Below are 14,650 nucleotides of genomic sequence, written 5' to 3'. Positions count from 1 at the left end.
CCATCTCATGAATTCATTCCTTAATGCCTTTGCTCACAAAATTCTCTGAAACTCAAATAACTTTGGCTATATATTTCTGACAGTTGACATCCTACCTGTCCTTCAAGGCCAACTTTGAATTCTTCAACCTTACTAAAACTGTCTTCATTCCACAAATGAACAGTAATTTCTTTCTTTGAGTTCCTATAAAATTTTATTTGTACCCGTCTTAGAGAGAAATCTTCTCATCACTCATTATTTTTTTTTTTCAAACAATTTTCAGCTCCTCATGGGCCTTCTTTTACTATTGGAAAAGCCGTCTGGTTGCTCTGGGGCCTGGTCTTCAATAACTCTGTGCCTGTTCAGAACCCGAAAGGGACCACCAGCAAAATCATGGTGTCTGTTTGGGCTTTCTTTGCGGTCATATTCCTGGCCAGTTACACTGCCAACCTGGCTGCCTTCATGATTCAAGAGGAATTTGTTGACCAGGTGACTGGCCTAAGTGATAAGAAGGTAAGTGAGCTTGCCTCCAGTGGGGTGTCTGTCACTGGTCCTTTCTGTATGACTTGATCTAACCAAGTGACTGCTTCTGCTGCTGTGAAATGGAAGTTAGGAAATATGAGTAATTTACTCCAATACTGCATATTTATCCTGATCTTCTCTATTGCAAAGATTTAAATTAAGATCCAATAATCCAAGTATTATATTTAATAATATTTATTAGATACTTAACTTGAAGTAAAAGAGAAAAAGGGCAAGGGCTCAAGCAAACCACCCCAGCTTCCCATGTGGAAAAACCAGAGAGCTGGCTAGCAGGAAATGAAACTAAATATGAAATTGATGTAATGACACAGGTACACAAAAGGGAAAAGGGGATTGTGGGAAATGTAATCTCTAGGGTTCAAGATTCTAATTAATACACTATCCAGTGCATATTGTAGTTTTTTACCTGAATAGGCAGATCCCCTGGGTTGAGATCTTTTGGGACATTTGCATACCACCCTTCCACCAGACCCCCATTTGAAATCAATTTCCAAATAGTGTAATAATAATACAATATAATATTTATCTAGGGCTTTAAAGGTTTGCAAAGTACTTTATGTAAATAAATATGTAAATAGACATGTGTATGTATATATGTATGTATAACACATATATACGTATGTATTATATATATATATATATATATATATATATATATATATATATATATAATTTAGTCCTAACAAGAACCCTATAAAGTAGGTGCTATTGTTATCTTTTATTTTATAGGTGAAGAAATTGATGCTAAGAGAGATTATGATGTGTCCATGGTCATACAGCTAATTAGGGTCTAAGGCAGGATTTGAAGTCAGATTTTTCTAACTTCAGGCCTAGCACTCTATCCATTGGCCCATTTAGCTATCTAGCAATTCCTGAGATCTATATAAGTTGTTCAGAAATGATATTTCATGAGTGTTAATGGGTAGAATATTTGCGACAGGTCAAATGATGACATTTTGCCCCTTGAATGGCAATGTTTAGTGGAAAAAACATCAAACTGGGGAGAAAAGAGGCTTGGGTTGTAATAATAACAATATTAAATACTCACATTTATTTAGCACTTTCTTTGTTCCAGGCACTGCTAAATGCTTTCCAATTATTATTTCATTTGATCTTCACAACAGCCCTGGCCAGTAGGTGCTACTACTATCCTTATTTTAAAGACAAGGAAGTAGAGGCTGAGAGATGCCAAATGACTGTCCCAGTCAGATTTCCAATAAGTATCTGGAGCAAGATTGAAACTCGGGTCTTTTTGACTCCAGATTCAGTATTCTTATCCATTGGGCCATCCAGTAATAACTGTAGCTACTGTTCCATCGTTTACTAATTATATGACCTTGACCAAATAGCTTTCCCTTTCTTGACCTTTTTTCTTCATCTGTAAAACAAGGAGTGGGATTCAGTGTTTGTTTTTGCTTCTTTACTCTTTATCTTTTAAGGTTCTTTTTGGTTTCCTCCCCTTTACTTATAAATGTACATAACTAGCTCTTTCCTGAACAAAGCCCTCATATTTAGAAGAAAAAAAATATTTTGTATTTGCCACAAAATCCTCAAATTACACCAAGAAATTCCTCATTGGACATTGATTCTAGAAGCTTGGATGAATCATTAGCCTTGCTTACTATGTCTTAATTTCTACATATTCAAAGTGGGCACAAAAGCACCTGTTTGAGGGCATATCCTACTGAAATGTAATGAGGATAGAGGAAGAGATTGTGAAGTTTTAAGTGGCTATTCAGAAGTGTTCATGCAAAAGAAGAAAAGAGGAAAATGAGGCTGCCACATCTTTAAATTTTAAGTTTGGGACACAAAATGAACTGGCTGTATGCTCATCAACTGCATAGCTTTAGGATTGCTAATATTTGCAGTCACATTGTATACAGATCATTTGACTCTCTTCATAAAATCTTACTAGGCTTGCAGAATTCCTCTTTGCCATTGATGTATCTGTGCCTCATTTATGTGAATCAGCAGAGAAGTTGCTAGAAAGGCAGTCACTAGTCAGCAATACTTACCCAGGGTTCACATAGTGAGCAAAGAGCTAAGGTACAATGCCATGGGGTTGTGGGGAAAGGGAGCCTGTATAAAAAAGATGAGACTGGACTTGGGAGGTAGACATTTGATAAACACCTTCATCTCCTTGGTGGTTGAAAGCAATGAATAGGTTTTCTTAAATGAATGTGAAGCCAGGGGCAGAAAATTAAGAACTGAGTCCTGCAGAAAATTTTGCAAAAAGGATGCAGAGTGAATGAGTAGAGAAGACAACAACTCCATTTTGAGAACAGTGACATAGAAGATAAAGAGAAAGTTTAAGGGAGAAAAAAATTAAAGATTCACTGTTTAAAAAGTAGAAAGGATATGTTTCTATATACACATGCATAGCTGTATATATACACATGTATTTGCATATATGAAATGCATACATATATATATATTTATCCTCTTTATTTCTATCTTTCTGTCTCTCTCTCTATGTTTCTCTCTCTCTCTCTCTCGTGTCCTTAATATTTCCCAAGTCAAAAGAAAATCCTTTGCAACTGGGATCCAGGTGTAAGGGATATTATATAGCTTGTGGGAAAACTAATTAGAACTCATAATAACTTCACTGTCCTGCTGTGATTTGGAAACACCTAACAATGCTTGCTGCATCCTCATGAGATACAGATCTGCTTCAGTGCTCAGAGGTGATATAGAAAAGTAGATAGATCTTTTAATTAAATGTGTGATACTATTAAATAAGCAATGGAATCTATAGAGTAAATAAGTCTAGTGCTCCTATAAGATTTATAGCAGGGGTACCAAGAAGGCCTGTGAAATAAAAATCTATATTGAATCAATTTATTTTAATTCTGTACACAAGTGTTTTCCTCAGTGAATACCTGTGTAATAAATTGCGTTTACTGTCTATTTAAGTCACAAAGAGAGTCTTTTATAAGTTTTTTTTGGTTAGATTAATGGTTGTTAAAGAAAAAACTGTCCATTCAAATATGGTACCTCACCATGATGTGGAACTAACTCTGAAAAGTAAATTTCTTCATCTGTCCTCCAGGATTGATATTGTTTATTGAAATTATCCATGGTTCAGATACTTTTCCCTCCTCAAATACATTTTGTAATATATATATGTGTGTATAGATATAGATATAGCTATATTAATTATCTTATTTTAGGTGTGTCTTTGGGGCCCCATTTGGAGTTTTCTTGACAAAAGTACTGGAGTGGTATACTCTTTCGTTCTCTAGTTATTAGATGAAGAAACTGAGGCAAACAGGGTTAGCTGACTTGCCCAGGATCACACAGCTAGGAATTGTCTGTGACCAGATTTGAACTGAAGAGGATGTTTTCCTGACACCAGATCTAGTACTCTTTCTACTATGCTACCTGGATGCCCTTATATTAGCTATATGTCCCCAAAATGCCCTATCCCACTACCCCTCCCAGAGAATCTTTTTATATGAGAGAGAGAGTTAGATCAGCAAATGTAACCTAACCAAAAAACTGAAGAAGTCTGACATTATTCTACATTGTTCTATATTTGCCAACTCCAATGATAATTCTTCACCTCTGCAAAGAAATGGAAATGTGGAGCATTGAGGAAATACCTTCTGATCTTGCCCTTAAAGCCAGGCTTGGTTATAGCAATCGATTTTTATTGTTTAATTGTTCATTCCTCTTACAATGCTATATTCACTGTGTATAGTATTTTCTAGGTTCTACTTATTTATTTTGCATCAATTCATATCAGTTTTCTGCCTCTCTATTATTTCTTACACTAGAATAATATTCAATCTCCCAATTTAAGCATTTTTCACTGGCTATCTTCCACCTCTACAATACTCTCTCTTACTTGCTCTCCCGGCTTCCCTAACTTTCTCCAGATCTTAGTTAAAATCCAGTTATTTGCCAAATTTTTTAAAATAGGAATCTTTCCTGATTTCCCTCAATACAAATAAATTTGCCTCTTTTGTTGATTGCTAATTTATTGTTTGTACATAGCTGTTTGTATGTTATCTACCCTTTTAAACCATGAGATCCTTTAGAATAGAAACTCAAGTTTTTTGCCTTGCTATGTATTCCCAGCATTTAACACGGTACTTGGCATATAGTAGGTGCTTAATAAGTGCTTGTTGACTGATTGACTGACATACTTTTCTTCAGAAAGAGACTGTTAACATTTATTTAAATCAATCCTACATTGAAATAACAAATGTGGATTTCTGCGAGAGATATAGTCAACCATTGACTTCTCTGACTCAGAGGGTGACTAGAATTAGAATTTGGCTGAAGATATTTTGTGGGCAGAAAGTCATGAGGTCAGGAAAATGAATCAATAAACAAAAAGACACTTATAGATCACAGACACTGCTGACTCACTGAGTCTGTCCTTTGGCTTTCTTTATTTCACAGACTGAAGATGATGGTAGGAGCTCAGCTCAGAGATTATAGATGTCTGACCCTCAGGATGGTAATATCCCAGAAGGAACCCCATTAGTTACTTGATAGATTCTTTAAGGTCATTTGTACTATTTGAGCCTGGTTGTAGTGGCCTACCATCTTAGTTTGATCATAGTTAGAAGTCATCTTATTCTAGAGTATGAATAAGAGAATTAATAATAATAATAATAATTAATAATAAATAGTCAATTGAGATGAAGTTGTGGGTATGGAAGGTTAAGTATATAATCAACAAAAAGCAAATATACACAGTCTTTTGGAATATAGAATAAATTAAACATTGGTTTTTAAAGTATATCTTAAATGTGTACTATATTCTTTGAGGTGTGTGGAGTGTGGAGGGAGGACTTCATCTCTAGTAGGATAGCTTCCTAAGCCCTTTTCGGGGATACCCATCCATCTACAGAGTCTACCTGTTGTCCAGCTCTCACCTGTGGCTCCAAAAAGCCATAACCCAATCTAGGTAAATGAGCTAAACCAGATTAAAGGTAACTGAAAGGTTTCAAACCCATTAGTGACTTAGGCAGATGTGTACCCAAATCACATAAATACTTCCCCCAATGTAATGGGCAGAAGAGAACTATTCCTTCCAATGGTCTTGAAAGTGACTGAAACAAGCACTGTGGAGCCCTTAGAGCTGAGCCAGATATAGAAGATGCCAACGTCATACTTTGCATCCTACGCCATCACCAATCATCTTGACTTTGTTCTGCCACTGGACTTTGATGACTGCAAGAAAGAGAGAAACTGATGACTTTGTGCCACTCTGCCTCACTTAAATCCAATTCATGTGCAAGTCATGATGTCATTGGTCCTCTTCAAAAATGAAGGAAAAACAACTATGTATATTGAACTGAGCAAAGTGCTGGAGTTATTAAGAAAGGCAGAAATTGAACCTGCTCTCTAGGAACATACATTCAAATAGAGAAGACAGCTTTAAATAACTAAGTCCATATGAAAACTGTACAGAGTAGCTAGAAAGTAATTTGAAAGAGGACAGCACTAGTATCTGGGGAACAAGGAAGGAGATGAGAAAAGACATATTGCTGGTGAGAATTGAGCTGTCTTGAACTAAACTAGGTTCTCAGGAAGAAAGAGATGAGGGAACAAGGAATTATGAAGATGGGATTAACTCTCCCTGCCCATTTTTAGATTTAATCACCAGAAGCATATACAGCCCACTTATCCTTAAGTGGGGGAAGTCTGCCTTGGATTGACTGAGGAGTGGGAGATGACCTGGACAGAGGACTGAACTTGGTGCTTGTCATCTGGGGAATTAGACCTAACAGCAACATTTTTGAAATTTAAGGGTTGCTGGTTAAAAATATTGTTTTATTTTTGGTTAGCTCAATTGCACAACTATTTAAGATGTTTAACAAAAGCTTCATAAACTTAAGAAAAAGACCTCCCCCACTTAAGGATAAGTGGCGGTATATGCTTCTGGCAAGTAAATCTAAAAATGAGCAGGAGAGAGTTAATCCCATCTTCACAGCATTCCAGGCATGGCAGGCAGCTAGGATAAAAGCAGAGAGATGAGAGATGTAGTATCATGCTTGACAAACTAAAAAATGGGCCAATATAGCTGGATCATTGAGTGAAGAGTAGTAAGATATGAGATTCAAAAAGTAAAAAGAGTTTATGAAATGAGATTCTTTAAATGCCAAACAGAGAATTTTATCTGTGATCCTTCAGGTAAAGGGAGCCATTGAAGTTCATTGAGAAATGTGGTGCGATGGTCCAAAAAAAATCACCTAGTGAGCTGAGTAGAGGATGGAATGGAGTAGGAAAAAATTGGAAGCAAGGAGACAAATGAGGAGACTATTGTGATACCCCATGTGACAGCTATTGAGGTGTTAAATTAGACTTGTGGATATGCTACTGGGGAGAAGGGGATCTATATGAGATATGAGAAATACTATACAAGCATCTTCAGATTAAGTAAACGGCAATATCATACTATGTTTTCTTCATGTATACAAGAAGGCAGGCAAATGACCACGACCCCATGAGGGACTTGCTTCAATGAAATCAGGCAAGACCTCAGAAATGAAGTTTGGAGCATAAAGAAACTTTGCCTTATTACTATCTTCTGGCGGGGGTCCATCGAATTTTGTAGTGTTATGTAGGAGGATCGATTATTAACTCTTTTGGCAGTAGAAAAATTTTTGTCTTTGTATACAAAGCAACTTGCCCAGTGCCTGTCCCATGGAAAGTTATTCATGTACGCCTCTTGATTGATGGATTGATTCCATGATCGCAAAAGGTAAGGGGCAGCTAGGTAACACAATGGAGAGAGTGTTGAGTCTGAAGTCAGGAAGACTCCTCTTTAAATCTGGCCTCAGATAGTCACAGGATGGGTGACCCTAGGCAAGTCGCTTAACCCTGTTTGCCTCACTTTCCTCATCTGTAAAATGAGTTGGAGAAGGAAATGGCAAACCATTACACTATCTTTGCCAAGAAAACCCCAAATGGTGTCACAAAGAGTTGGAAAAAACTGAAAACAACAACAACAACTGACCTGAATAAGTATAACTGATACTAGTATTCATAAGATTTTGCATGGAGTTGGCCAAATCATATGGTCTTTTCCAACATCTTTGGCATTTTTATACAAGCCAAATCAGGGAGTGTAGGCTGAACCAAATGGCTCCTGAGATCCCTTCCTCTTCTAAGTTTTATCACTCTGTGACAGAGCATTGGCTTGAAGAAACAAAGTCATAAATCATTACTTGGCCCAAGAGGTCTTTGCAAAATGGAGGAGGGGACCTGGTTCCCCATATCTTTGGCAGCCTACTGAATTTGGTAAGGTGAGGAAAATACCATTAAGCCCAAAGATGTCTTAAATCTTTCAGTGAGTTTCTTTACATGTATCTGCAGACATGTAAAGCAGAGGAAAAGAAAGGAACCTTTAAAAAGCTATACAGTAGCTATAGCAGATGGGAACTGGAGTGGAAAAGCACTTAGTCAAATAGGCCATCTTCAAATGCCTTGGGAGATTGGAAACGGCTGCTCCAACAACCAGATTTATGAAGAGAAGCATTACCTCTGTGCCTCAGAGGAGGCAGCTGCTATTGAAAGGAAACTTGGCTTGGGTCTCACCCACTAGCAGTGATGAATTAGGGCATTGCTTGTAGGAGTAATAAATGCAAAAATTGCACGTTGACACACAAAGGTGGAGCTTCTGGGTAACGTCTCTGGAACAATGAATCCCTCTTTCCTGAAATTAAGTCACAACTCTTCATTAGGCAATCACATATTTAATTTGGTAGAAAATTATTTGCCAAAGAAAATTTTAATTAACCTTGAAATTATGGCAAATTTAGAAATGAAACTGTTTAAAGTTTGTTTTTATTTTTCCTCCTTTTTCTTTTCAATCCCATGCTTTAGGCAAGGCTGAACATCATGGTGCAATTCCTGGAAGCAGCTTTGCTTTAGGAGTCAGGAGAGCTGAGTTCTAATACTAATTACCTCATTTGTGAGGTGTATGATTCTTGATCAAAACACTTTCCATTTTTGCGTCTGTTTCTTTATCGACAGATAAATGTATTGGACTAGATGATATCAAAGGTCCCTTGTAGCTACAACATATTCTGACTGTAACTTTTCTTACATAATAATCTCTACCTTATACAACTTCTTTGGAGTCTCATTTTTATCCTGGGGGAAACTATCATTGAGATCTTTCCTATTGGAGAGTTTTTGGTTTTTTTTTTTTTTTTGATAGAGTGAGTCTGATTTGGGCAACTAGATGGCACAGAAGACAGAGTGCCAGGCATGAAGTCAGGAAGACTTATCTTATTGGGTTCAAATCTGGTCTCAGATACTTGCTAGCTATGTGACCCTGGTAATTCACTTAACCTTGTATGCCTCAATTTTCTCATCTGTAAATTAAGCTGGAGAAGGAAAAGGCAAACCACTCTAGTTTCTTTGTCAAGAAAATCCCAGATGAGGTCACAAAGTATTGGACACAACTGAAATGACTGAACAACAGCAACAGACTGAATTATCCTCAGTTCAGGTGGACAGGGCTGGTCAGTACAGTATCTAGATAGAGAGTGTTAGACTTGGAGTCTGGAAGACTTTAGTTCATAATCCTGTCTTGGACACTTACTAGCTCTGTAACCCTGGGCAAGACAGTAAACCTTTCTCAGCCTCAGTTTCCTCACCTGTAAAATGAGGATGATAATATTGTCTACTTTATAGTGTCATTGTGAGAATCAAACGAGATAATATATAAATCAGTAGAAAGACCTTAAAGTGCAACATAAATTCTAGGTAATTATTATGCAAAGTAGCTTAACCCGCTCTCATATTCTATAGGTAGAACTGTAAAGCAGTGATGACTCTGCCCAGGGAAAATTTATTTTGATGAAGAGGGAATGGCAGGGATACTGAAGAAAGCTGAAGGAAGTTGTTGTACCAGGAATGAATACCATAATCTCCAGAGACCCTGATGTCTACATCTGCAAGGTTTGGGAAGATGAGCAGACCCCAGAAATGGGAGGCTATTGAGAGTCATTCTTGAGGTGGTAGGTCAGATGTAATTGTAGTTGGAGACACAGGGATCTGGGTTACTAGGGTACAGAATCAGGCTCTGAGAAAAGCTAGATATCTCCCTCTCCCTTCAACAGAAAGTATGTCTTGTTCCCATTTGCCCTACACTAATTATAGCTATGACATCAATATTATCCATGATCCTATGACTTTTGCATATACACAGCATATTTCGATCACCTCTTGAATCTTCATTATTTTTTGGTTCCTCATCTGTGACTGTATCTATTGGTAAAAATAAGAGGTACTTCCTTGAGGAACCTTGTCTACATATAATTCATTGATTTGCATTTTGCTGGGACTAACAAGTCAGAATACTTAGCTTCTTCAAGTTTTTCTAAAATCAATTTTTTACTAATAAATCAATTTAATTGAGGGTAGACTAGGCAAAAGTCTATTTTTTGAAGCCGTCTCCTGAAAATTTCAGAGTATATTAGTTTGCTCATGTTTACCTGACTGACACTATGATGATAACAGATTTTTTAAAATGGAGATTAATGTGAATTCAAAAGATAAAGCACTCATTCCCTTTTTTTGTGTTATTGAATTTCCTTCCTTCCTCCTTCCCTCCCTCCCTAACTCCTTCCTTCCTTCCTTCCTTCCTTCCTTCCTTCCTTCCTTCCTTCCTTCCTTCCTTCCTTCCTTCCTTCCTTCCTTCCTTCCTTCCTTCCTTCCTTCCTTCCTTCCTTCCTTCCCCCTTTCTTTCTTAGTAATAACTCTAAGACAAAGGGAAAGGGCTAGACAAATGGAGTTAAGTGACTTGCCCAGGGTCACACAGCTAGGAAGTATCTGAGGTCATATTTGAATCCAGAACCACCTCCCAGTTCCAGACCTGGCACTATATCCACTGTGCTACAAAGCTGCCCCAGTAAATTTCTTTTGAGTGGTCATGATCCTTACTGAGGTAGCTCTCTCCTAAGTTGGAGATTAATTTCATCAGCACAATGTCATCCCCAAACAAGAATGTTTCAAATGATATCATCATTTCCAAGGAATTCCTTTTCTCTTATAGACCACACTTTCATGAAAGTAGTAAACACTTTTTTGGTGCACATGTCTCCCTGTTTTGTGCCTGAATTGAAATTGATATTGAGATAATTTTGGGTGATATTTTGTATAAGAAGGTATGAATGGAAGTCACATAGTTGGAGGACACTCTTAAAGACTGTATTAACAAACAATAGATGTAGCTGGATCAAATATTAATTAAATTTTGTATTCAGTTTGGTGAGTATAAATATTTTATCTTTTATAGGAAATCATTCATAAGAACCTATCTGTTCCCATCTCATATTTTCACCAGTGATACTCTCAATGCATGTATAGATCTTTCTGATAAAGAACTTATTGTGAGGAAAAATTAGATATGGTGAAATGAATAAACCATTAGATAGTACTGTAATAATTAAAATGGGTTTGACAAATATAAGAATTAAAAATTTGTTGTGGTCTCCATTTATAATAATTAACTCTTTAGTCAAAAGGCTGTTAGTAGCTTTAGTAACTTTATTATAGCAAGGTAGAGATAGTAAAAGGGGAAATGTTGGAGGGAGGTAGAAGATATTGCCTAGCTAAATTAACTAAGTCCAGATCCTCACCAAAGAGAGTGTCCCACCAAAGACAGGAGAAGAGCTAAAAGGCTAGTGTCTCTCGCCAGGGTCTCCTCAACCCAAGCAAGTTACTGAAGCCAAACTCCTCGAGCCACCACCACAGAATCACCATTCAGAAGAATCCCTCTTTCAGCAAGAGCCACCAATGCAGCAGAATTCCAACACAGAGAGATCAATGCAAAAGTCTTCCCTCAGTAAGATCCAGCAAGGCAGCAGAATGAATCAGAATACCCTCAGCTGGCTTTTATAAGGAGTTTTCTCCATGTCACTTCCTGTCTCTCTGGTTTCTAGTTCCTTTCACTGTGGTCTGGTCTATCACATCTCAGGAACCAATCAGAGCTTCTTAATTTTCCTGGCACTGCCCAGGGATCCACCTCCTGTCCTTTGAATGTGAACTTTTATCAAAAGGATCCTCAAGCACTCCAAGTACTTGATTGATTAAATTAAGATAAAAAAAAATTCCATTTCATAGTACCAACTATGTGACAGACACTGTGTTAACTGCTTTTTATAGATATTCTCTCATTTGATCCTCACAACAACCATGCTATTTAGATACTATTATTATCTTCATTTTTCAGTTGAAGAAATTGAAAGAAACAGAGGTTAATTGACATGCCTGGGATCACATAGTGAATATGTGTCTGAGGTCATATTTGAATTCAGATCTTCCAGACTCTAGGTCTTGGGCTCTATCCACTACACCAGCAGACACTTCTATAATGGTTCCCTAGTAACTGATATGGTTATTGATTATTTTAGAGTAATAACAGATTGCCTTTTCCATTCTTTTGTAATTTTTAATATCTACATCTTAGTGCTTTAACTTTGCATTGTATCTAGCTTGTATTCCCTGTGTATATAATTGGTGATATCCATCTTTCTTTTTACTATATTAAAAAAATGTAATTGCCATATAAAACACTGACTACAGAATGATTAGATTCAAAATATGTTTCTTCTATTATCAACAATGATGAAAAGATATTACTATAGAAACACTGGCAGATGTTTCATCTCATACTTCTTGTTTTTTCTCTTTCCAAGTTCATTTTATAAATGCTCTTGATATCTATTTTAATTGAGTCTTCCGAACTTCTTGTAGACTTGCTTTTTCCCCTCCTGCTTATCTTTCTTTGTAAAATGATAGTTTATTATGTGTAATTATACCGAACATTTTATAAATGAGCTTGTATTCTAAATTCATTAACCTTTGGATGCCAAGTCTGTCTTCTTGAGGAAGAAATCAAGTGTTTGTTGTTTGGAACAGTTTGAGTGCTTTATTTTCACAATTGTTTTCTTAGTCAAATATCTCCAAATAACAACAGTAATCATAATAAATATGTTTTAATTTAATCTATTTCCCTTTTTAAGAACTTTATTGTTTAATTAAGTTAACTTAGAGCTCTTTTAGTTACAATGTCTTTCTTATCTTGATATTTTCTTTTAATTTAATGTTGTGTTCTCTGTTCTAACCAGACAATGATCTGACTACACACAGATGACTGATTCTGAAATGACCCTCACATTTATAATAGGCCATTTCCCATCTGATATCCTCAATTTCTTTTCTTCCTTCCTTCCTTCCTTCCTTCCTTCCTTCCTTCCTTCCTTCCTTCCTTCCTTCCTTCCTTCCTTCCTTCCTTCCTTCCTTCCTTCCTTCCTTCCTTCCTTCCTTCCTTCCTTCCTTCCTTCCTTCCTTCCTTCCTTCCTTTCTTTCTTTCTTTCTTTCTTTCTTTCTTTCTTTCTTTCTTTCTTTCTTTCTTTCTTTCTTTCTTTCTTTCTTTCTTTCTTTCTTTCTTTCTTTCTTTCTTTCTTTCTTTCTTTCTTTCTTTCTTTCTTTCTTTCTTTCTTTCTTTCTTTCTTTCTTTCTTTCTTTCTTTCTTTCTTTCTTTCTCTATTGTTTTAGGAATGGCATGACAAAGGATGCCCCCCAGGTAATATAAGATTAATATTAACATGAAATTAGTTAGAGTAAGTTCCAGCAGTTAACCAAACATTTACTTGGCCATACAGAGAAAGGATATTCAATAATGATATTCAGCTTTCTTGCCTCATTTCTGCCATGGTGATATGTTGGTTAAGCATCAGTTTTCAACTGAGGCTCCTTGTGGTTTTTTGTACTCAAGCAACCAGAAACCATATCAACAACTTTAACTATAGTCTTATTAAGCAATTAGTTCTTTAGGACAGTGTCTATTCTTTTTAAGGAACAATATGTAGCAATGCCTCAGTATATTGCTTCCATAAGCATAACTATATTACATATCGTGACCTTTGAAGATCTATGGTATACACACATGTCCAAGGCTTTTGGATGATCTCTAAGTGTTTGGGTTTTTTCATTTCTGATGTCAAAAAAGACACACACACATACATAATATGTTATAATATAAATTATATGTATGTATGCATATATATATTCTACTCTATGCCAACATACACACAAGTATCTAATTATATTTTCACTTGATTTGGAGAAGCTTATCAAATTTTTCATGTTTCTACTTCCAAATTCTCCACAATCAATATTAATATATAATCTGCCATTGGTTTCATGATGGTTACTTACATATGGTCATGGGCTTGGCAAGTTGAGATGAAAAAAGCTTTCCATAATAATGTAACATTGTTTGGGGAACTAACACCTTTATATGCACATATAAATATATATATATATACATATATATCCTGCATGTACATACATACATACATGCATGCATATAAATACACATATTTGTATAAGAAATTTCCCATCAAAGAGACTGTACAATATTGAAAGCTGTCACTTTAAGAAATTGTCCAGTTATTCAGGGATATCTAAAATGTGTTTGTAATTTGTGCGTTTCCTTCAGTCTGTGATTTTTTAAAAATCTTTTTGGACTGTGCTCAGTGGTGACAAATCTTCATCTTGCTAGGGTAAATTTTATTTTTGGAAATAACCCAAAGACATTTGGAGTCAAGTCTGATGAATTAGATAGTTGATCCAAGCTGCAGAAGATAAATTTTGGCCCTTTAAATAGTATATAATCATAAAGTAGTAGAAATTGGTGGTTCTGTTGAGTGGCTCTAAACTTTTTCTGAAGGCATTTGTAAAATGAAGAATTCTTAAACTGATTAGCATAATTATAATTAGATAACATCATTGGAATATATTATTTCTCAAGGTGATGCCACAAATTGAGTGTATTTATTCTATTACTTTTATGTCAAAATAATTATATTTTACCTCATTATTATGCTTTGAATGACAATACTTATTGAGAAAAAGTAAATCTGCTCCTTTAACATAGCTTAAGTACATATGTGTCCAAAAAATGCTCTACTATAGAAGCAGAATTCTATGAAAATCAGATATAGAAGTCATGTTTAGATGCATTGATTTTTTTTGTTTTGGACAATAAAAATATGGCCCCAGAATCACCTTGAAAGGCATACTAAAATATATTATTCCACTTGTTTTTTTAAAAAAGTAATTAATTTTGTTAAGAAGTGGAGATTGAAAATAC

General features: G+C 35.9%; 1 protein-coding gene across 1 annotated transcript in view; it reads left to right on the top strand.

The window, feature by feature from the left end:
• Positions 1–14,650, top strand: part of GRIN2A (glutamate ionotropic receptor NMDA type subunit 2A) — a 522,909-nt gene that overhangs the window by 436,010 nt on the left and 72,249 nt on the right. Inside the window, exon 10 of the mRNA XM_007498665.3 lies at positions 263–492. Within this exon, the coding sequence (XP_007498727.2) occupies positions 263–492 (230 nt within the window). The remainder of the gene's footprint in view (positions 1–262; positions 493–14,650) is intronic.

Source organism: Monodelphis domestica, chromosome 7 (assembly GCF_027887165.1).
Source record: "Monodelphis domestica isolate mMonDom1 chromosome 7, mMonDom1.pri, whole genome shotgun sequence".
In the NCBI taxonomy this organism is placed as follows: Eukaryota; Metazoa; Chordata; class Mammalia; order Didelphimorphia; family Didelphidae; genus Monodelphis; species Monodelphis domestica.
This window is presented reverse-complemented; position numbering and strand designations above follow the sequence as displayed.